This window comes from Elephantulus edwardii, unplaced genomic scaffold (assembly GCF_000299155.1).
Source record: "Elephantulus edwardii isolate Elephantulus edwardi_28Jun2011 unplaced genomic scaffold, EleEdw1.0 scaffold00029, whole genome shotgun sequence".
NCBI lineage: Eukaryota > Metazoa > Chordata > Mammalia > Macroscelidea > Macroscelididae > Elephantulus > Elephantulus edwardii.
This window is the reverse complement of record NW_006399779.1, coordinates 10,628,588-10,653,513: the sequence shown is the minus strand read 5'-3', so window position 1 is coordinate 10,653,513 and position 24,926 is coordinate 10,628,588. Positions and strand designations below refer to the sequence as shown.

The 24,926-nt window shown below is 37.8% G+C and overlaps 1 protein-coding gene and 1 pseudogene across 1 annotated transcript in view; one reads left to right on the top strand and one right to left on the bottom strand.

Annotated features, from left to right (window-relative positions):
* Window positions 1-10,985: 10,985 nt before the first annotated feature.
* CCDC73 (coiled-coil domain containing 73) overlaps window positions 10,986-24,926 on the top strand; it is a 107,143-nt gene continuing 93,202 nt past the window's right edge. Inside the window, exon 1 of the mRNA XM_006883784.1 lies at window positions 10,986-11,120. Within this exon, the coding sequence (XP_006883846.1) occupies window positions 10,986-11,120 (135 nt within the window). The remainder of the gene's footprint in view (window positions 11,121-24,926) is intronic.
* LOC102864672 lies at window positions 12,219-13,457 on the bottom strand (annotated as a pseudogene).

The window sequence follows — 24,926 nt, the reverse complement described above, 5'->3', positions numbered from 1 at the left end:
GGCCCTTTTGACTTTCCAACTCTAGCTCCTCGCACATTTCATTGTAATATTTTGATTTGTCATTCCAACTGCCTTTTGGAATCTTCTGTTCAGCTCTTTAGTGTCATGAATCCTTCCTTGTGCCTTGGCTTCTCTACGTTCCAGTGCAATCTTCAGCGTTGGTTCTGACATTCCCTTGAATATTCCCTTGTTAGCCTTTTTATTTTAGCTAGTTCTGTCGTGACACTGCCTGCTTCATCATTGCTTCTTGTACTCCAAGAAAGAAGAATGTAGAATTCTCTGGGGGAAAGGAAAAAAAAAAACCAAACAAAACCTTAGTTTAAAAAAAAAATCTACATATCAAGATTGTGTATCGGAAAAGGAATTCCCTAATGAAAAATTTATCTAGCTATAGTAATGAAGCTTATTCGTCAATACACTCCCCTGGAACTTCATTTTAGTTTTTTATTGTATATTTCCATTTAAAAATTATTGAGATATAGTTCACATTCCATACTATTCATCTATTTAAAGTATATAAATCAATGGTTTTTAGTATCGACTATGGCTTACATAATATCAATATGGATTACATTTCAACATGAAGAAGGCAAAGATCCTTAATCACAAGTCTAACAGTTAACATCATTATATATGGAGAAAGGATTGAAGCTGTCAGTGATTTAGTCTTTCTAGGGTCAAGAATCAATGCCCTTGGTACCAGCAGTCAGGAAATGAGACATAGTGCATTGGAAAAGTCTACTGTAAGAAACCTCTCCAAATTACTGAAGACCAATGATTCCAGTTTGAAGAGTAAGGTGTGCCTGATTCAGGCCATGATCTTCTCTGTCACTTGCTCTGCATCAGAGAGCTGAACATTGAAAAAGGATGACAGAAGAAGAATAGATGCCTTTAAGTTGTGGTGTTGGAAAAGAGTACTGAATATCCCATGGACTGCCAAGAGAACAAAACCCTGGAAAGGGTGCATGAAGCCAGAGTCGTCCTTGGAGGCAAGGATGATGAAGCTTTGTCTTTCATACTTTGGAGCTAGATGAGGCTATTGCTTAGAAAGGGACATCATTCTTGGAAAGATAAAGACTCCGCCAAGGAGAAGACCCCCAAATGAGATGGATTAACATTATGACTTCAGCAATGGGCTCTAATATGTCAGAGATTATGAGGATGGTGCAGGGTAGGGCAAGTTTCAGGATGGCTGTTTATAAGGTCATTATGAGTTGTTTTTGTCAAACATTCTTCTAAGTGGTATAGCACTTGTCTGTGCATTGCTGTACAGAGGTAACACGTGGTTGCTGTGATGCTAAATGCTGTGACACTGATGTGCCAAATGCAATAATGGTTACCCATGATAGGCAGGGTTTGGTGGAGCTTCTCGATTAAAACAAGCTTGGAAGCACTAGTTGCATCTACTTTTGAAATGGCTTGCCTCCAGAAACTCTATGAACAGTGCTCAGGTCTTTAATTTATAGGGTCACTATAAGTTGTCTACAACTTGATGGCACCTAACAACAACAACAACATGAGTTGTACTTGACTCAGTAATACTTAACAACAACCAGTGTGTGACTGTCATTACAATAAATAATAATTTTTAGAACATTTCCATTACTTCAAAAAGAAATTGTCATGTTTAGATGTCCCTTTCTGATTCTACTCAATTATCTTTACTGGTTCAGTTCTAAACAATCATTAAAATGTTTTCTGTCTCTATTACTTCTTCTATTCTGGATATTCCTTAAAAATGGAAGCATACATTATTTGGCCTCTTATGCTACTTATTATAGTGTATTCAAGCTTCATCCAAGTTGTGGCATTAATAAGGACTTCATTTCCTCTTTTTGCTGAGTAATATTGTATTAGGTAGCTCTGGTAGTTTAGTGGGTAGGGAGTTGTGCTGCCAACCCAGCGGCAGGCAGTTCAGATTCACTCTCTGCTACATAGTAGAAATATGGGCACTTTCCTCCTGTTTGATTTATATTGTTATTATGTGCTGTCATGTTGCCTTCGACCCTATGTACAGCATGCTCCGAAGCCTGCCCTGTGCAGAGCCAGTCTCACTAATTCCGATACAGCAATCCCTATTGTCCCAGTTATTGTATCAATTCATCTCATTTGGGGCCTTCCTCTTCTGCACTGTCCCTCCTCACTTTTGAGCATGAGGTCCTTCTCTAAGGACAGATCCTTCCTGGCCACGTGTCCAAAGTATGTGAGATGGAGTTTCAAAATCCTAGCCTCCAAGAGGAAACTTGGTTTCACCCTCTCCATGACAGACCTATTTGTTTTCTTGGCAGTCCATGCTATGTTCAAGACTTCTCCAGCACCACAATTAAAAGGCATCGATTCTTCTGTCATCCTTAGTCACTGTCCAGTTCTCTGATGCATAGCAAATAATTTTGATGACCATGGACTGGATCAAGCACACTCTGGTCTCTAGACTGACATAGTTGCTTTTCAGGACTCTGGAGAGGTGGCTGACAGCAGATTTTCCCAGTGCAATTCATCTTTTGATTTACCAACTGCTGGTCCCACAAGTGTTGATTGTGGAGCTGAGTAAGCTGTAATTGTTAACAACCTCAATCTCTTCTCCATCTATCATGGTGCTACAAATTGGCCCAGTAGTGAGAATCTTTGTTTTCTTGATATTTGGCTTCAATCCACATTGAAAACTACAGTGCTTGACCTTCAGCAAGTGCGTCAGGTCCTTCTCAGTTTCAGCAAGCAAGGTTGTGTTAGTTGCATATTGCAGGTTTTTGATGAGTTTTCCTCCAATCTTGACGTCACATTCTTCCTTATAAATTCTGCTTTCCAAATGATCTGTTCTCCATATAGATTGAAAAGGTATGGAGACAAGATGTGCTTTTTTCCTGATTTTGAACCATGCAGTGTTTTCCTGCTCTGTTCTAAGGACTGCTTCATGGTCCAAGTATCAGCTTTGCATAAGCACAATCAAGTGTTATGGGATTCCCATTCTTCTCAAGGTTAGCCACAATTTGTTGTGATCCACACAGTTAAATGTATTTGCATAGTCAATGAAACACAGATATTCTTCTCTGCTTTCTGCCAAGATTCATCTGACATTGGCAATAATGTCTCTAGTGCCACGACCTCTTCTAAATCCCTCTTATATTTCTGGTAGTTCTCTGTCAATGTACTGTACCCGTCATTTCTAAATAATCTTCAAGATTTGGCTAATGTGTGATAGTAATGATATTGTTAAAAAATTTTCACACTCTCTCTCTGGTCACCTTTTTTTAGAATGGGAACCTAATGGATGGTCAGTTTTGAGTCTATTCTATTCTGACTCAACAGCAGTGAGACCATTTTTTTTTTAATGTTTTCATCAGTTGATGGATATTTATATCATTTTATCTTTTTGATATTATGAATAATACTTTTATGGCTATGTGTATATAATACTCTTCGATCTGTATGAATGAAGTTGTTTAATTATGTGATAACTGTATTTTGTTTTTTTGAAACTTCATGAGTTATCATTAAGTAACTGTGCCATTTTACTTTCCCAGTACCAAGACATTTTTACCAAAACTTAAAATCTTTTATAGTGTATTATTTCACACTCCAATGTTCCATTCTTGAAAATTTCTAACATTAAAAATAGGGAGCTGTTTCGAAAAGCTATTAGCCAGGATTATGGTATAATAAGACAATATTTTCCTTTAAAAAATTCAAGTGTGTGTGTGTGTGTGTGTGTGTGTGTGTAGAGTTAAGAAGCTGTTGTCTATTTATGATTTAATAAAATAATTCCAAAGGGGGAAAAATAGGGAAATTTGGTAGCTTAGTGATAAGGTATTGCACTGCCAATGCAAGGGTGTGTAGTTTGAATCCACCAGCTGCTTCAGAGGAGAAAAATGAGCTTTTTCCTACCTGTGATTTACTGCCCCTGAAAACCTTTTGGAGGGTCAGGTAGGGATTGATTCTCACTAGACTGTACACACACAAAAAAAAACAACCAAAAGCAATTAAATCTTCCTTAATTTCTGCTGGCAAATTTGTGTCATCTACATAACCGAGGTTGTTGATTCTCCACAATTCATCTTCAAATACTCTAGAGTCTTGAAGGATTATTCAGCATATAGATTGAATAGATATGGGGAAATGGCACTTACTTTTCCTGATTTTAATCCAAATAGTGCTTCCTTGTTCTGTACAGAAAACTACTTTTTGGTCTATGTATAGGTTTTATATGAGCATACTTAGTTGTTCTGAGATTCTTATTCTTCTCAATGTAATCCAGAATTTATATTATTTATATTTATATATTTATATTTATATACCAGTCAAATACCTTTTTAAAAAAATAATTTTAATGAACATTTACAGAGAATTTGGATTTCCATTCATTCATTACTGCATTTCTCTACCCGCCCATCCCTCTCCCCCCACGCCCCAGTTCGCTCCTCTCTTTCAAAAGTAAAAGAAAGACTCCCTCCCTGGTACACAATTGCCCCGCACCCCTCCCACTGCCCCAAGTACATTCCACTATGCAACCTTAATTGTGGACTCTTGTGTTAACCATAATACCCTATCATATAAATACCTTTGCACTGTCAGAAATACATATTTCTTTTCACAATGAAACACAAATGAACATCTTTATCCATGAAGAAAGTGAAAGATCAGTGAAACATAAGCAGACATCTTTCACAGTAAAACGTAAGTAAACATCCTGCTTTTCATCATCCATGAGGAAAGCAGTTCAGTACAAAGACAGGAAAGAAATGAAAAAGAAGACTAAAATGGTTGTCACAGGAAACTCTGAAACGTGAAGAAATGCTGAAGAGATGAGCACAAAAGATTTCAATGGCCAGCTTGAGAGGACAAAATATTAAAAAGAAATGTTATGTACATATAAGTACAATATATATTATAAATATATAGTATATTACATTTTATATATAAATATATAGAAAAAGATAAAATGCATATTAAAATATACAAATTTTATTCATAAATATACATTTATATGTAACATTTACCTTTTTTAACATTTCCTTTTCTTTAAAGATATTTTAATATAGAGTATGATATAAGTATATAGCATTTCCATTTAATACTTTACTTTGCCTTAAAGTAACAGGTCTGAAAAACTGCTGGAAGGTCAGCTATGAGTCAATTCTGATTCAACAGAACTGAGTTTTTGAGATCCAAAAGAACAAGTCTCTTTAGAAAAAGTGTAAACACAATGCTTCTTAGAAGTGTGAATGGTAAGACTGCATCTCACATACTTTAAACATATTGAACTGACTAATTGCTGACCCTCTAGCAGATCTTCAGGTAGCACCAAAATAAGATGGAAGAAGATGTACAGAGTCACTGTATCAAAAAGAATTTGACACTGAAAAATTTTAGGAAATATTGAATGAACAAGAGCCAATGGTAATGAAGAAAGAAGTTCAAGCTGCACTGAAGCATTGGCTAAAAAGAATGCCCATGGATGGGATATGAATTGACATATTCTAAATAATAGATTTGGCCCTGGTTGTGCTCACCAGTCTATGTCAGGAAATTTGGAGGACGGCTGCTTGGCCGACTGACTGGAAGAGGTCCATATTTGTTCCCATTACTGAGAAAGGTGATCCAACAGAATGTGGAAATTATCAAACAATATCATTAATGTCACATGCAAGCAAATTATTACTGAAGATCATCCAAAAACCCTGGACCAGTGCATTGACAAATGCCAATTAGGGCCATTCAAACTGGGTTTAGAAGAGGCTGTGACACCACAGCTATCATTGCTGGTATCAGATGGATCTTGACTGAAAGCAGAGAATACCAGAATGTTTATTTGTGTTTTTACTTACTATGGAAAGGCATTTGACTGTGTGGATTATAACACACTATGGCTAACATAGAGAATAATGGACATCCCAGAACATTTAATTGTGCTTATATGACACCTATACCAAGACCAAAGAGCTTGTTCAAACAGAACAAGTGACCACTGCATGGTTTAAAATTAGGAAATGTATGTGTCCAGAAAAGAGTTATATCCTTTCTCCATACCTATTCAATCTTTATTCTGAGCCAATTATTTGTCTTTTCAGTCATTAGCTTTGCATCTGAGAGCTGGACTATGACTAAGGATTACAGAAGAATAGTTACATTTGAGTTGTGGTGTTGCAGAAGAGTGCCGAGTCTCCATGGACTGCCAATAGAACAAAAGTACCTTGGAAAAAGTGAAGTTAGAGTGCTCCTTGGAGGCAAGGATGGAAAAACTTAGTCTCGCATTCTTTGGACATGTTTTTCAGAGAAGCTAGTCTTTGGAAATTGACATTGTTCTTAGAAAGGTAGAGGAGGGTCAGTGAAAAAGGAGGATACTTAACAAGATGAATTGATTGACAAAGTGACTCCAGTAATGGACTCAGCAGAGATGATGAAGAGCACATAGGCTAGAATAGGATTCAGATCTGTTGTTCATAGGGTTACTATGAGTCTCAATATGAGTCATACTCAACTGGACAGCCTGGACAGCACCTAACAAAAACAAAGTGAAATAAACTTAGCATTTCTGTGACAAACAAGTTGGTTATGATGTGTTATAACTTTTTATCCATTATTAGCTTCCATATGCAATTTTTTTTTGTTTTGTATTTGAGTCTAATATTTTTAAACTTTCATTATTATTTTAAAGTTTATAGAGCAAACTGGTACTCATATTCCACTTAATAATTCATAAATACTTTATTTTATGAAGAATAGAGTTAATTTAATGCTTTAGATTGGCCCATTAGTTTTTATTTAAATACTGTTTTTAATTCTTGGCTTTGTGATGCAACTTGGAAAAAATAGTATTTGAAGATGTTATCAGTTATTATTGTTGTTAGGTGCTATCTAGTCACCTATGACTTAAAATGACTTTATAAACAACAGATCTGACTCTTGCCCAATTCTGTGATACCCATTTGATATCTGATATACTTGAGACCATTGTTACAGTCATTGTGTCAATTTATCTTGTTGGAGGTTGTCTTCTCTTTCTCTAACCCTTCACTTTTCCTAGCATGATGACTGGCTCCTGGACTGGCTCCTGACAACATCCCGAAGTTGTAAAACAAAGATTTCACTGTCTGTATCTCTACAGGGCACTCTGGTTGCACTTCTTTCAGGAGTCATTTGTTTTTTTGACAGTTCATGGGACCGTGGAACACACCACCAACTACTTATATGCAAGTTCAAGCTGAAGCTGAGGAAAATTAAACCGAATCCATGGGAACCAAAATATGACTTTTAGTTCATCGCACTTGAATTTCAGAACCATCTCAGGAACAGAACACTAATGAGCGAAGACCTAATGAGTTGTGGGAGGATGTCAAGGTTTCATCCAGGAAGAGTGCAAATGGTCATTACAAAGGCAGAAGCAACTCTGAAGATTGCACTGGAGCGCAGAGAAGCCAAAGCACAAGGAAGAAGTCAAGATACTAAAGAGCTGAACTGAAGATTCCAAAAGGCAGCAGGGGATGACAAAGCAAATATTTACAATGAAATGTGCAAGGAGCTGGAGTCGGAAAATCAAAAGGGCCAAACTTGTTCAGCATTTCTTTTTTTTCCCCTCCAGCTTTCTATAATTATATTTTATTAATTTTCATAAACATTTACAGAGATTTTGGGTTTCCATTCATTCATTGTTGCATTATTGTTCAGCATTTCTTAAGCTCAAGGAACTGAAGAACAAATTCAAACCTCGAGTTGCTATAATCAAGGATGCTTTAGGCAGAATATGAAATGATCCAGGAAGTATTAAAAGAAGATGGAAAGAATATACTGAGTCACTGTAGCGAAAGGAATTGGCAGACACAGAAGAATTTAATGAAATAACATTATGAGCAAGAGCCTATGGTGATGAAGGAAGAAGTTCAGGCTGCTTTGAAGGAAATAGCAAAAAACAAGGCCCCAGGAATAGATGATATACCAATTGTCATATTTCTGCTAACAGATATTGCCCTGGACATGCTCACCAAGTTGTGCCAAGAAATCTGGAGAACAACCACTTGGCCAACTGACTGGAAGAGATCTATATTTGTTCCCATCCCAAAGAAGGGTGACCCAACAGAGTGTTGAAACTATAGAACAATATCATTTATTTCACATGCAAGCAAGATTTTACTGAAGATTATCCAAAACGACTGGAACAGCCCATCAGCGGAGAACTGCCAGATGTCCAGGCTGGGTTTAGAAGGAATTGTGGTACTAGGGATATTGTAGCTGATGTTAGATGGATCTTAGCTGAAAGTAGGGAATACCAGAAGAATGTCTATCTGTGTTTCATTGACTATTCAAAGGCATTTGACTGTGTGGATCATAACAAACTGTGGCTGACTTTGAGAAGAATAGGAATCCCAGAACACTTGATTGTGCTAATGTGAAACCTATACTTGGACCAAGAGGCAGTCGTCAGAACAGAGCAGGGAAACACTGCATGGTTCAAAATTGGGAAAGATGTACGCCAGGGATGTGTCCTATCTCCATACCTTTTCAACCTGTATGCAGATTATCTGAGAGTCCGGGCTCTGTGAGGAGAAGTGTGGCGTCAGGATTGGTGGAAGATGTATTAACAATCTGCTTTATGCAGATGACACAATCCTGCTTGCTGAAACTGAGGAGGACCTGACATGCTTGCTGCAGCGGGTCAAGGACTTCAGCCTTCAGTATGGATTGAGGCTCAATGCCAAGAAGACAAATATTCCCATCACTGCATCACTGGACCAGTTGGCCGCATCAGGATGGATGGTGAAGAGATTGAGATTGTTCACAGCTTTAGTCTCCTTGGCTCCATGGTCAACACTCTTAGCACCAGTAGCCAGGAAATTAAAATATGTATTGCGATGGAAAAGTCTGCTGTTTGGGACCTCTCCAGGGTACTGAAGAGCAGTGGTGTTACTCTGGAGACCAAGGTGCATCTCTGATACAGGCTATGGTCTTTGCAATCCTTTGTCATGCATCGGAGAGTTGGACAATGGCTAGGGAGGATAGAAGGAGAATTGATGCCTTTGAGCTGTGTTGCTGGAGAAAAGTATTGAATGAACCATGGACTGCCACGAAAACAAATTCAATCTGGAGAGGGCTAAACCAGGCTGCTCCTTGGAGGCAAGGATTCTGGGGCTTCCTCTGACATACTTTGGACATGTTTTAAGGAGGGACAGGTCCTTGGAGAGGGACATCATGCTTTGGAGGGTGGAGGGACGGCGCAAGAGGGGAAGACCCTGTATGAGTTGGATTGATTCAGTGACTGGGGTAATCAGAATGGGTGTGTCAGAGGCAGTAGACACAGGATAGAGCAGGATTTAGGGCTGTTGTACATAGGGTCGCTATGAGTTGCAAGCGACTCAATGGCACATAACAACAACCCTAAAACTACAACTCAAAGAGATCTGTTCTTCTTTTGCCATCCTAATACATTGTCCAACTTTCATTGAACCACATTTATGCATAGGAAATGATTGAGACCACCATAGCTTGGGTCAGATGCACATAGATTTTTAAACTGGTACTGTTGCTTTTTAGCACTTTGGAGAGATTTCTGACAGCAGAATTTCCCAGTGTAATGTGTCTTGATTTCTTGATTGCTATTCCCACCGGTGGTTTTTTTTTTTTTTGGATCCTAGTCAAAGTAACTGGCAACTTTAGTCTATTCTCCATATGTTATAATGTTGTGTATTGGTGAAGTGACAAAGATTTTTGTTTTCTTGATATTGAAATGTAATCCATATTGAAGGCTGTAGTCAATAACCTTCTGCAGCAAGTATTTCAAGTCTTCTTCACTTTGAACAAGGAAGGTTGTGTCATCTGCATAATACAAGTTGTTGATGAGTATTTCTGCAATCTTGATACCACCTTCTTTTTTTTTTTTGATACCACCTTCCTAAGAGTCCAACTTCTTGAATGATTTGTTCAGCATTGAACAAATTGAATAAAATGCATACAACCCTGATAAACACCTTATTTCTTTGTTCTATTTGGACAACAGGTTCTTAATGTAGGTATAGGCTAGGTTAACATGAAATCTTACTAGCATTCTCTATATAATTTAAATCTTTTAACATTTAGTGAGCTTTTGGCTTTTTTAAAACAATCTATGTGGTTTGAAGAAGATATTCTACTTTTTTTGACAACAAAAGGAGCTTTTTATTTAAAGTTATAACTGGATAAGTAGATTTGTTTACAACCATTCTTGTGAAATAAGATACTCTACTTTCAACACTTAATGTATTTACATTCTGCTTTGATCTCTTGAAAGCAGTAAGAAGTTAGAATATTAATCTAACTTTTTGCCTTTTAATGAAAATATTTAATTTATTTATTTACATTTAACAGGATATTTAACTATAACTGTGATCGATTGACACAGTAACTAGTGTAATAGAGGTAGGTGTGTTGGAGTCAGACTGGCTCAGGATAGGACAGAGTTCAGACCTATTGTTCACAAGGTTGTTATGTGTCACAGGTGACTTGATGGCACATAGGAAAAACATGATCTTGATGCCTTTGAGTTATAGTATTGGAGAGAAGTGCTGAATATCACATAGACTGCCAAAATAAAAAAACAGGTATGTCTTGGAAAAAGTGTAGCCATAGTGTCCTTGGAAGCAAAGATGGCAAACTTTGTCTTTCATACTTTGGGCATGTTGTTAGCAGAGACTGTTCCTCGGAAAAGACCATCATGCTTCGAAAGATGAATAGTCAGCAAGAGAGAGGAAGATCTTCAATGAGATGGTTTAACACAGTGACTGCTGCTGTGGCTCAGATATGTCAGCGATGATGAGAATGACACAAGATAAGACAGGGTTAGGGTTAATTTTGTGTTTTATTATTTTAGTAACGGTAATGTCAAAGCTGTTATTAGTTAATCTGGATAATTATATGAGACAGATTGCTACTTTTTATGGTAACTACTTATAATTGAATAACCTATATGAATGATTCTTTTAATTTCAAATCTTTATATATTTTAGGAAATCAGTGTTAATATGGAGGATGATTTCAAGTCTGAGTCATCATCTTCCTTTGCACTTCAAGGCTCTACAGAGACATTGTTTTCTATTCAGCTATTAGATTTCAAAACAAGTTTGCTGGAAGCTTTGGAAGAATTACGTATGAGAAGGGTAAGCACTTTAAAAAGAAATACTTCTAATGAGAACTTCATTTTGTTTAAGTATTAGATCTTGCATTCCAGTAAAGTTTCCAGGGGGGAAAAAAAGCTTAACAAAATATTTACCTATTTAAAAAGAAGAAATATAGTCCAAAAATATAAACTAGGTCTATGATCAGGAAATGGGAAATAAGAATAATTTGGAAGTTAAATTAAAAAGAAAATGGACTTTCATATTGTTAAATATTTAACAAGTTCATTGGTATTTGCATTCTTAGGATTTTACGGTGACTGATAAAAAGAGGTACTCTTCTAGAGATGGTGTTTTTGCAAAATATGAGCTTCTCACACACATTTACACTCACACTCATTGCTGTTGATTTAGAGCCACCTTATACTTGATCCTCCATTGAGTTCTCAGAGACTGTAAATCACGTGGAAGGAGATTGCTGTTCAGTTTCAACGGATGTGTGTTGTGAAAAACTTTCTGTGATATGTTCTTTCTGTGGCCTTGCTATTGGGGGGTATCAAAGCCAGTGTCAAATGGATTATGGCTGAAAGCAGAGAGTACCAGGAGAATGTCTGGTCTATGTTACATTGACTATGCAAAGACATTTAATTGTGTAGATTACAACAAATTGTGTCTAACCTTGAGAAGCATGGGAATCCCAGAACACTAGATTGTGCTCATGTGAAACCTATACCTGGACCAGAAAGCACTGTGAGAACAGAGGCAGGAACTGCCTGGTTAAAAATCAGGAAATGAGTAATGGGAATGTAAAATGAAACCACTTTGAAAAGAGGGGCAGTTTATTTATTTTTTTTTAAAAGATCTATTTGAGTGAAAATTTATAAATCTCAGGGATTTTTGGTTTTTTTTTTCATTTTTTAGATTGTCATTTTACTGCTCCCCACTGTAGTTCCCCACACACTCACTCTCCCTTTTTTGCTGTCTATAGTTTGCAGGCCATGGGGGAACAAAGCTGGGTCTGGCGCCCCCAAGATGCTGCCTGCGGGGGAGAACAAGTCACAGTTACAAATTATCACAATTAGTGTCTGCACTTGGGTAATTGGCAGAGTGAGGAGGCCCAGTTCCTCGTTGTAAGCTGGTCTATTTGGTGGTGACCATGCTCTGGAGACGATGATATTCCTTCAGCCTGATGGAGTTGATGTTGATGAAGCCAGTGGCATCAAATTGGTTCATAATCTCCTTGCACGTTCATGCTCACTAGCTCCTCATTGTAGAGGTTAAGTGGGGACTCCCGGTCGAGGATGTACACCTGGCCTTTGAAGACAGACACCTGCACCTTTCCTTCCACCTGTTCCTGTGACTTGGCAATGCAGTGGCGAACAAACTCACACTCAGGGCTGTGCCAGAAACCAGTGTACACCAGCTCAGCGAATTTCAAGTCCAGGCCTTGTTTGATTTTGCACACTTCCCGATCCATCGTGAAGGCCTCGATGTCTAAATGAGCATGGTAAAGATCGTGCCTGCTGGGGTCTCATAGATACCTCGGGACTTAATTCTAATGAAGTGGTTCTCCACGATGTCAGTGTGACCCACACCATGCTTGCCAGCGACCTCATTCAGGTACATGAAGAGCTCCAAGGATGTGTGGTGGGTGGTACCATCCTTGACGTTTGTCACCTGCATGGGGACCCCTTTTTTGAACTGGATCTCAAGGATGTCAGGGGTGTTAGGGGCCTTGGCAGGGTCCTGGGTCTTTGTGTAGAGGCCTGGAGGTGCTTGGTTCTTGGGGTTCTCCAGGATTCCAGCCTCATAGCTGATGTGCATGAGGTTCTCGTCCATGCTCCATGGGCTCTTGAGGGTGACCGGAATGGGGATTCCGTGTTGCTTCTCATACTCCATCAGATCATTGCAGCCCTTGAACCGGTTGTAGAACTTTGGCATTCTCCAGGGGGCAATGACCTTAATCTGTGGGGCCAGTGAGTAGCAGGTGAGCTCAGACCTGACCTGATCATTTTCCTTTCCCTGGGAGCCATGAGACACATACTTCGCTCCCTCCCTCTGGGCGATTTCCACTTGTTTGCGGGTGATGCAGGGCCTGGCGAGAGAGGTACCCAGGAGGTAGCGATCCTCGTACAGCGTGCTAGACTGGACAGCGGGCCAGATGAATTCCTCCACAAACTCCTTGCTGACATCCTCATTGAACACCTTTTTGGCTCCGAGCTTCAGGGCCTTCTTCCTGGATTCCTCAAAGTCTTCCTTCTGACCAGTGTTGGCGAGGTAGGCAATGGCATCCTAGCCTTGTTCCTTCAGCCACACCAGGATGCAGGAGGTGTCCAGGCCCCCGCTGTAGGCCAGAACCACAGAGCCCCTGCTGGACATCTTTTCTGAAATTGGTGGTGTAGGTTTCCCGCTTCAGGAATTTCAGTGAACCACTCGAGGTCCAGGCGCTGGTGGCAGGCAGCGGAGCAGGGACGACAGCTGTGTGCATCCAGGAGTATAAGTGCCAGGCCCCAGGTTTTTTTAATATATCATTTGTAGGAAATAATTACTATTAAATGATGCAATTAATTTATTCCAGTGTCTTCACAAATCCTTATTGCATATTGCTGTTCTCTCCGTTCACCTTCTCTGTTCATTTTTTCTTTTCTTCTCACTCCCTGCCTTCAGTTTAGTGTATATTCTGTTCCAGATTATTGATTGTAATACCAAGATAATGCCTGATCGTCAGTTCATTTTCAATTGACCTTTTTCTTTGCCTATTCCAATACAAGAGTTATCTAAAGAGGATAAAATTGATGCATGGGGCCTTCTGAAGATTGAATCTCTATGCACATAAAAAACTTTTCCCAAGAGGGTGAAAAGAAAACCTACATTCTGGGAACAAACATTTGATAATTCCATCTTAGGCAATAGTGTTATAACAAAAGTTTACAGAATACTCCTGGGCCTCCACAAGAAAAAGACTGATAACCCAATTACAAAATGGGCAAAAGACATGGGAAGAATTTTCACAGAGGAAGATATTCGAATGGCAAACAGACACATGAAGAAATGCTCCAAATCACTGGCAATAAGAAGATGCAAATCAAAACCACAATGAGATACCATCTCACTCCACTAAGTGTCAACTTTTACAGGGCAGCAAGTAATAGATGCTGGAGAGGATGTGTGGAGAAAAGAATTCTTTTTTAAAAATTTTTTAAAATATTTTATTGTATTTTGTGTGTGTACCGTCAAATCAGATCTGACTAGTACAGGAGGAGATTGCCCCTCCTTCTCCAGCAGAGCATCTGGTGGATTTGAACCATGTGCCTCTGGGATTGCAGTGCAGCTTCTTGCCACTAGGCCACCAGAGCTCACTTGAGAAAGGAATTCTTATACATTGTTGGTGGGATTGTAAAATGGTGCAAGCATTCTGGAAGACAGTTTGGTGCTTCTTCAAAAAGCTGAACATAGAAATTCCATATGACCCGACTATTCCACTACTTGGAATATACCCTGAGAAAATGAGAACTGAGGCACAGACAGAGATTTGTACACCAGTGTTTATAGCAGCATTATTCACCATCTCAAGGACATGGAAACAACCCACATGTCCAGCCACAAGTGGATTGAGAAGTTATGGTACATTCACACAGTGGAATACTATGCAGCTCGCAGGAACAATAACTGTAAATTATTACCTAAGTTGAGAGGGACTGGCGAGCATTATGCTGAGTGAACTAACTTAGTCACATAAGGATAAATATTGTATAAAGCTATTATTTTAGAATGAGTCTAAGGATCTAGGAGGGGTGGGAGAGGCTGGAAGCAGAGGGATGTGGATGTGCAGGGGGAAGAGGGAATTAGTCATTGGATTGTACAATTTGATGGGGGGCTGAGGGAAATTGAAAGAATTTGTTCAAATTTGTGTTTGAGTTTTGTAAATAAACTACTATTAATATAAAAAAATAAAAAAACCCCAAACACAACAAAAAGGTTATCTATTCTTTTCCTTCTCTCCCTGTCACACTTCTCCCCACTGCCTCTTAGTCATCCTATTTTTATAACTTATACAGTATTTGTCCTTTTGTCATTGAGTTATTTCATTCAGCATGATGTCCTCTAGGCTCATCCGTGTTGTGTAATGGTTCACGAATTTATTTTTTCCCCCAAGCCACATTATATTGCATTGTGAGAATGTGCCACTGTTTCTGTAGCCATTCCTTTGATGACAGGCACTTGAGTTACTTCCATCTCTTTGTTAATGTGAATAATGCTGCAATAAACGTAGATGTGCATACACTTGTTTGTGTCGCAGCTCTGAGTTCTATCAGGTATATTCCCTGTAGTGGAATAATTGGATCAAATGATATTTCTCTCTTTAGTTTTTTTTTTTAAGTCTCTTCACTTTTTTGAGGAATCGCCGGAATGTCTTCCATAGTGATTTTACCATTTTACATTTCCACCAGCAGTGCAGGGAGTTCCAGTTTCTCCACATCTTTACTAACCATTGTTGTTTACTGTCCTGTTGGACTTTGCTACTGTTGCTGGGGTGAGATGATATCTCATTGTTCCATTTATTTCTAAAAACAACACTAGCTAGAGATTTTTAGTATTTATCTGTTTGTGGGCCATCTGAATATCTTCTTTCATGAAGAATGTTTTCCTGTTTTCTGCAAAGTTAGTAACTGGGCTGTTTGTCTTTATCATGTTGAGGTGCAGGAGTTTAGATATGAGTATATATATGAATATTTTCTCCCAGTTTGTGGATTTTCTTTTTACCTTACTGTGGAAGTTTTGAGATGCACATAAGGATTTGATTTTTAGAAGGTCTCATTCATCTGTTTTATCCTTTCCTGGTTGTAGAGTTTTTTAGAGCTTCTAGGTTTGTTACTGTTTTTTTCTTGGAGGATCTGTGTAAGTTTTAGTTTTACTCCTAGGTACCTGATCACCTTGAGTTGTTTTCTGTGTATGGCTTGAAGTGTGAATCTTGTTTTAGTTTTCTGTGTATAGCTGTCAAATGTTGGCAGTTTCTTATAAACCTGGACATATGTTTGTCCTTTGACCCAGCCGTCTTACCCTTTGATACATTTACTAATGCTCTTTGATGCTGTTGTTGTTATGTGCCATTGAGTCGCTTGTGACTCATAGCAACACTATGTACAAGAGCCCTAAAGGCCGCTCTATCCTGTGCCAACCTCGCCATCTCAAACACACCCATTCACACTACCCCATTTGTAGAATTGATCCATCTCATTGAGGGTCTTTCTCTCCTGTGCCTTCCCTCCACGCTTCCAAACATGTCCCTCTCCAAGGACCAGTCCCTCCTTGCAACATGCCCAGAGTATGTCAGATGAAGCTTCAGAATCCTTGACTTCAAGGAGCACTCTGGCTTCACCCTCTCCAGGACAAACCTGTTTGTTCCCCTAGCAGTCCATGGTATATTCAACACTCTTCTCTTCAATCACAAATGAAAATTTGTTCACAAAAAGACTTGTAGAATAATGTTTATGCAACCTTATTAATTATACTCAACATGAATATGAACAATGAAACTATGATATAGTTATAAGTGTAACATTGCCAAAACCAAGTGCCTCTCCTTAGTTGACTTGTATTCATGTGATCCTACAGGACAGAGTAGAACTGCCCTGTAGAATTTCCAAGACTATAAACTTTATGGATGCAGACTTCCATGTTTTTCTTCACAGAGAGACTGTTGGGTTAAAATAGTTGACCTTTCCGTTAATATCCGAATGCTTAACCATTGCACTACCAGCGCTCTTCAGTGCAGTTGTTGTTGTGTACTGTCAGGTTGAAACTGATCCATAGTTGACCTTCTGGTGAGTTTTCAGAGATAGTTCATAGATTGGCAGGAGATCCTGAAGAGCAGCTGGTGGATTCGATTCATGTGCCTCCAGGATTGCAGCATAGCTTCTTGTCATTAGGCCATGAGAGCTCCCTCAATGCAATACTTCTTAACAATAAAAAGTAACCAATTACTGGTACGTACCTTAAAGAAAATAGTATATATTATGTTATTCCATTTATATGAAATTTTGTTGTTAGAGGCCATAACTCATACTAACATTAGTGAATTGACTATGACTCATACTAATGTTATGCACAGAATGGGATATTGCACTTGATCGCTGAGAAGCCAAAGCAAAGGGAAGAAAGTAGGAAGTTAAGGAGTTGAACAGAAGATTTCAAAGGACAGCTCAGGGTGACAAAGCAAATTGTTATAATGAAATGTGCAAAGAGCTGGAGTTAGAAAATAAAAATGGATGAGCTTCTTGGCATTTCTTAAGGAGAACAAACTGAAGAACAAATTGAAGCCTCGAGTTGCTTAAAGATGCTATGGGTAGAATATTGAATAGTCCAGAATTCAGCAAAAGAAGATGGAAAGAGTACACAGTACACAGATTCACTGTACCAAAAGAATTGGTGATAGAAGAATTTAATTAAACAACATGTGATTAAGAAACAAGTTTGATGAAGGAGGAAGATCAAGCTGCTCTGAAAAAATTGGCAAATAACAAGGCCCTAGGAATAGATGAAATACTTGTTAATGTATTTCAACAAAGAGATGCTTCTGTGGCTATGCTTACCAGGTTATGCCAAGAAATCTAGAGGACAACTACCCAGCCAGCTGACTGGAAGAGATCTATATTTATTCCCATTCCAAAAAAAGGTGATCCAACAGAGTGTGGAAATTATCAAACAATATTACTAATATCACATGCAAGCAAAACCCTACTTAAAGTGTACATCAACAGAGAACAACCAGAACTACAATCTAGGTTTAGAAGAGGCTGTGACACTAGGGACATCATAGCCAATGTTAGATGGATCTTGGCTGAAAAGACTATCAAAAGAACAAATGAGTCTGTCTTGGAAGAAATGCAACCGTACTACTCCTTACAGGTAAGAATAGTAAAACTTTGTTTGACATACTGAGCATGTTATCAGGAATGGCCTGTCCTTGGAAAGAGACATCATGTTGTGAAAGGTGAAATTTAGAGAAATAGAAGAAGATGTTCAACAAGACAGAATGACAAAATAACTGTAACAGATAACTGGATAGGGCAAGGTTCAGATTTGTTGTTCACAGGGTTGCTCTGAGTTGTAGTGGACTCCATGGCATCTAAAAACAATAAAATGATTCACCGGGTTGAGTTTTGATGTTTCTGCTTGCTGCTAAGAATGTTATAAATAAAAATCTTCATGAAGACTTATAGTTGAATAAATCACAGAAGACATGAGAGAGCTTTAATAAAAAATATTTCACTTAAAAAGAGCAAATATGTAACTGCTAATATCTCTATTTTATCTCTATTATTTTGTTCTTAAGTGGCCAAACACACAGGAAAAGCAATGAACATCTGTATAACTACATAAACAAATTTTAATCTTTTATGAGAGAGGAAGTAATCCAAAATTACAGCTTTAAAATCCTCAGGAGCAATTCTACTCTGCCTTATTGGGTTTCTATGAGTCTGAATCAAATTGCTGATGGATAGTTTTAATGTGCACCAGGGTTACATTCTCTCTTCATACTTATTTAATCTGTTGCACTTCTTCCAAGACAGACTTGTTTGTTCTTGTGGTAGTCTGTGGGACATTCAGTACTCTTCTCTAACACCACAATTCAAAGGTATCAGTTCTTCTGTCCAATTTCCAGATGCATAGAAAATAACTGAAAATACCATGGCTTGGATCAGGTGCACATCAGAATTTAAATTGACATTTTTGCTTTTTAACACTTTGGAGAGGTCCTTGACAACAGCTTTTCTCAATGCAACACATCTTTTGATATCTTGACTGCTGCTACCAGAGGTGGCAGCCAGGTAAAATTAAGTCATTAATGACTTAGTCTTTTCTCCATCTATCATAATGTTGCCTATTCGTCTGGTGTTGAGAATTTTTGTTTTCTTCATATTGAAATGTATTCTCTAGTGTAGTCTTTGATCTTCTCCAGCAAGAATTTCAAGTCCTCTTTGCTTTCAGCAAAGGTTTTGTTATCTGCATAACACAAGTGGTTGATGAGTTTTCCTCCAGTCCTGATGCCACATTCTTGTTTAGGTTAAACTTTAGCTTCAGGAGCATTCAGTCCTTGGATTAGGATGGAGTCCTAGCAGTGCTCACCAGCATAGAGCCTGGTTTTTGAAATGATCAGCATACAATGAGAAAAAAGATACAATGCTGACACATCCCTAGCTGCAAATTCTGTTGAATCATCTTTTCCTGGTTATCTAGGGTTCTAGGAGTAGATTGCTTCTGAAATTGGTCACTTTAGTGGCTCAATAATATCATCAAGGACTGTCATTATGTCTTTTCCATTTTGTCATTATAAAAATTATTCATGCCTACTTTTAATTGTAGGCATTGAGAACAAGCAGGAAAATTCCTTGCAATAGAAAACGTGATACATACTTGTTAATAAAAGGGTAATGAAACTTTTCCAGAATCTTCCTAGAATACATTGGCCATAATTGGGTTGCTGTCATTGTTGTTGTCATATGCCTTTGAGTCACCTGCGACTCATAGCGACTGTATGTAAAACAGCCCTAAACCCTCCTCTGTCGTGTGTCAATCTCACTGTCTCTGACACATCCAACCCTATTAGCCCAGCCACTGGATCAATCCACTTCATAGAGGGTCTTCCTCTCTTGTGCTGTCCCTCTACCCTCCCAAAATGACATCCTTCTCCAAGTACTGGTCCCTTCTTGTGACGTGTCCAGCGTATGTCAGGCAAAGCTTCAGAATCCTTGCCTCCAATGAGTAGCCTGGTTTAACCCTCTCCAGGATGAACATGTTAGTTTTCTTAGCAGTCCATGGTATGTTCAGTACTCTTCTCCAACACCACAGCTCAAAGACACCAATTCTCCTTCTATCCTCCCTAGTCACTGTCCAGCTCTCTGACACATAAAAAGTGATTGCAAAGACCATGGCCTGTATCAGGTGCACCCTAGTCTCCTGTGTGACACCATTGCTCTTCAATACTTTGGAAGGCAGCTATGCTAACCACTATACCACCAACACGCTCTTCAATACTTTGTAGAGGTCCTTGACAGTAGACTTTCCAATCACAATATGTCTTTTAACTTACTGGCTGCTTGTTGCCAAGAATATTGACTGTGGAGCCAAGCAAACTAAAGCTGTGAACAATTTCAATCTCTTCACCATCCATTCTGATGCTACCATTTGGCTCAGAGATGAGAATCTTTGTCTTTATATTGAGCCTCAATCCATATTGAAGGCTGCAGTCCTTGATCTTCTCCAGCAAGCACTTCAGGTCCTCCTCAGTTTCAGCAAGCAGGGTTGTGTCATCTGTATAATTGTTTTTGATTGTTGATGAGTCTACCTCCAATCCTGATGCCACACTTCTCATGCAGCCCAGCCTCCCAGATAATCTGCTCTGCATATAGGTTGAAAAGGTATGGAAATATGACAAATTCCTGGCTTACACCCTTCCCAATTTTGAACCATGCCATGCTTCCTTGCTCTGTTCTGATGACTGGCTCCTGGTCCAAGTACAGGTTTCATACTCAATTTCTAGATCATTCTTTGGCAGGAGTGCATTGGACCATCATGACCAATTAAGATCATTCAAGATGTACCCAATACACATTGGTAATAGTGAATTCTAGGTCACAGTAAGTAGGAGCTCTCATGGCCTAGTTGGTAGGGAAGGGGGCTGCCAGCACAAAGGTGGACAGCTCACAGTCTCCTCTCATGCAGTTTACAGCTTCTGGAAACCTACTAGAGAATCAACTATAGTGAGTTTCAACTTGACAGCAAAGAGAATTGTGAGGACACAATAAACATTCTTCTATTTAGAAGATAACTTTCAGACATACAGAAATTAAAGCTGGATTCAAAAGACACCGTGGATCCAGGGATATCATTGATGTCCAGTGGATCTTGGCTGAAAGCAGAGAATACCAGAAAGATGCTTGTGTTTTGATTCTGCAAAGGCAGTTGACTATGTGGATCAGAACAAATGATCGCTAACATTGAGAAGAATCAGAAGCTCAGAACAATCAGTTGTACTCATATGAAACCTATATGCAAACCAAGAAGTAGTTTTCCAAACAGAACAAGCAAATGTTGCATGGTTTAAAATCAGGAAAGATGTGTGCCATTGTTATATCCTTTTTCTATACCTTTTCAATATGTATGCTAACCTAATAATTAAGAAAAGCTGTACTTTATGAAGAAGAATGTGGCATTAGGATTGGAGGAAGATTATCAACAACCTGCACTATGCAGATGACATAACCTTGCTTTTCCAAAGTGAAGAAGACTTGGAATGCTTGTTTTATCAGATTAAAGACTAAAGCCTTCAGTATGGATTACATCTCAACATCTAGAAAACAAAAGAACTTACCCCTGGACCAATAGTCAACATCAGATAGATGGATAAAATATTTAAGTTGTCAAGGACTTCATTTTACTTGAATCCATAATCAATATCCATCAAGAAATCTAGGTGTGTTGTCTTTGGAAAATTTGTTGCCAAGGACCTCTCCAAAGTGCTAAAGAGCAAAGATACTAGTTTAAAAACTAGTATACATCTGACCCAAGCCATGGTCTTTTCAGTTGCTTCCTGTATATCTTAAAGTTGGACAGTGGTTAAGCAAGACCATAGAAGATTCAGTACCTTTGAGTTATGATGTTGCTGAAAAGTATTAAATATACTATGGACTACCAAAGAACAAACAAGTCTGTCTTAGAGGAAGTACAACCAGGGTGTTCCTTGGAGACAAGGATGGTGAAACTTCATCTCACATACTGTGGCATGCTATCAGGAAGGATTGGTTTTTGGAAAATGATGTTGTGCTGAGAAAAGGTGAAAGGTCAGTAAAAGGATGAATCTGAAGAGATGTATTGACACAGTGATTATAATATTGGCCCCGAAGATAGTACATGATACAGCAAGGTTCATCTCAATTGTTTAGAGTCACTATGAGTCATAGTCGACTTGATGACACCTAATAATAGCAACAATTATAGAAGAAAGTTAGGAATGCATGATAGCAGTGTACACTATAATAAATAAGTGATAGAATGTAGTTTCTAATAATAACTAATAAAAATCATATTGAAAGAGGGAATAAAATGCTTGGGGACATGATGGACATATAACACATTATCTCTTCCCAAGCCAGTTAGATTGCAGCTGTTTAAGATGCTGATTTTTCAAAACAATAGCAAAATTCAACAGAGCAGCAAACAACAAATGCTGATGAGGTTGTGGAGAGATTGGAACTCTTATTCACTATTGGTAGGAATTTCAGTGGTACAGCCTCTTATGGATGATGGGCTGGCAGTTTCTCAAAAAGTTGAAATAGAAATACCATTTGACCCAGCAATTCCGCTATTGGGACTATGCCCTAAGGAAACCAGAGCCACAGCTCAAACAGCTGTATGCACACTCATATTTATTGCTGCTGCGTTCACAATAGTAAAGAGATAGAAGCTATCCAAGTTCCCATCAACAAACTAATAGAAAAACTATAGAAACATAGAAAACAAACAAAAATGAAGGTACATTTACACAATGGGATATTATGCACCGTTAAAAGACAATGAACTTGAAAAAACATTACACAACATGGGAGAGCCTGGAGGACATTATGCTGAGTAAAATATCTCAGTCACAGAAAGACAAAAAACACTGGATAATGTTGCTATTATAAAATATGACAGACATGAGAGGTTGGGAAGAGAATGGCGGAAAAGTAGATAGATAATGAACAATGCATTAGAACAGATGAGAGGGAGAACTCTCTGAAAGGAGTGTATATATGATTGGGCAGTATGTGCATGACAACAGTCTCAACAAGGGATGCATTGTGGGGTAAGTTGGAGAAGTATGGAGAGAAAATATTCAACAATTAAAAAATTAAATAAAAAAGATAACTGCTTTTTTGAAATAGACTTCCTCATATGTTTTTCTCTTAGTGAACAGAGTGCATCTTAGAACCTTTATGCCCGAGAGGAGATTCTAAGTACTTTTGTTGATTAATTTAATCATTGGTATAATTTTTTTAGATAAGTAATGTTTTATAGCCATTTTATAGACAAACTGAGGAAGCAAGAGAGTAAGTCACATAACAGGGAAACAACAAAGCAGAGTTGAACCAAGATTATTTGCTTCTAGAACTTCTTAATATTTCATTATATTACTGTTCTTCTTTCCTTCATAACTTTTGAATTTTATCTTCATAGACAGATTGAAACCATTTAGAATAAATACCTATTTTAAGTTTATAGGTATATTGTGGCTCTTTAAACAGAAGAATTTAAAAATGGAGATGAATGTTCTGATATTATTATAAACTTTTTTAACAAATTAAGTTTTTTAATGTGAAACCATTAAAAATTAAATTTTAAATTTAAATTTTAATTAGGAAAGTAATTTTTATTGACTTCAGTATTTCATTTTTTTGGTTTAGGATTTAAGTCTAGCATTTTTAAACTTTTTATTTGAATGAAAGTTTATAGCGCAAATTAATATTCATATTCCATTCAATCATTCATATATATTTTGTTTTATATATAAAGACTAGAGTCTAATTTTATGCTTTACATTGGCCCATTATTTTTTGCACTTGTATGTTATCAATGCATATTAGAGATTCTTATTTTGCTGTCTTTGTAACTAATCAGTTCAAGAAACTATTTGGAAGCATGATTTCTATTTTATTGGGTGGTAAGAGAAACTGAATTGTATAGTTTTGTAGAAAGATTATGAGTTTGAAAAGGAGAGTAAAAGTACTCAATAACAGTTTTGGCTGCTTCGGCATGTGCCTGCTGCGTACAGTGTTCCTAAATCTGTTCACGTCAAGGATTGAAGAGGCCTGACCAATGTATAGCCTGTCTTGTAAAACCACAGCCTGAAGCAAACATTTTTAAAAAGGATGATACTTTCTAAAGGTTATAAAGAGTATATAAACCATCAAATTACTCCTCATTTATTGTTTATATATAAAACACTTAAATTCTTGTAGTCCTAAGGCATTTAATAAAAAAAGGCACTTTTAAGATTCTATATTCTACTTTATTAGTTACAGATTGGATTTTCTCACTAAATTTAGTATCTTTTTTACTTTATAATGACTTAATAAACATTTTTATTCATTTTTAAAAGGCGCTAAAAGAATGGAGAAAAAAGGAAAAGTGCTCATTAAAGTTAAAATTATCACTTTTAATACAAAGCATGATGTTGACTTAAAATTTTAGTAATGTAGAAACATGTTACAGTGCTAGTATTGGGTTATGTGATTAATACCTATTTAATACATTTTCTGTAGTTTATACATTTTTTTTCAGAAATCATAATAATTATAAAAGAATATGATTCCACCCATGTTGTTGTTGTCATCGGTAGGTATCATTGAGCTGAGTATAACTATTAGCGACCATATGAATAAAAGATTTGAATCCTGTTCTGTCCTGTGCCATCCTTACACTTCCTGACACACAAGTGCCCCTTGTGGCAGTCACCATGTCAGTCCACCTGGTTGATAGTCTTCCTCTCCTTCGCCAGTCCATCACCCTTCCCATCATCAAGTCCCTTTCCAAAGAATAGACCCGCTTAGTAACACTCCCAAAGTTTGTGAGGTAAATTCACTGTGATTCCACGTATAGCATAATAATTTAAAGGGCATTGAGATACTGCTTAATGCTGTTTACCCCATATTACTTCATTAACAAGCCAGCTGTTTCCTTTCTAATTGAACTTGACTCCTCTTGGTGCTTGACCTGTGACCTCATTTTTCTGATTAATTCAGAGGAAGTTATAAATTTGCTATTATTAATTTATCTGTTTGAAAATGTTCTTAAAATGGTAGAAAG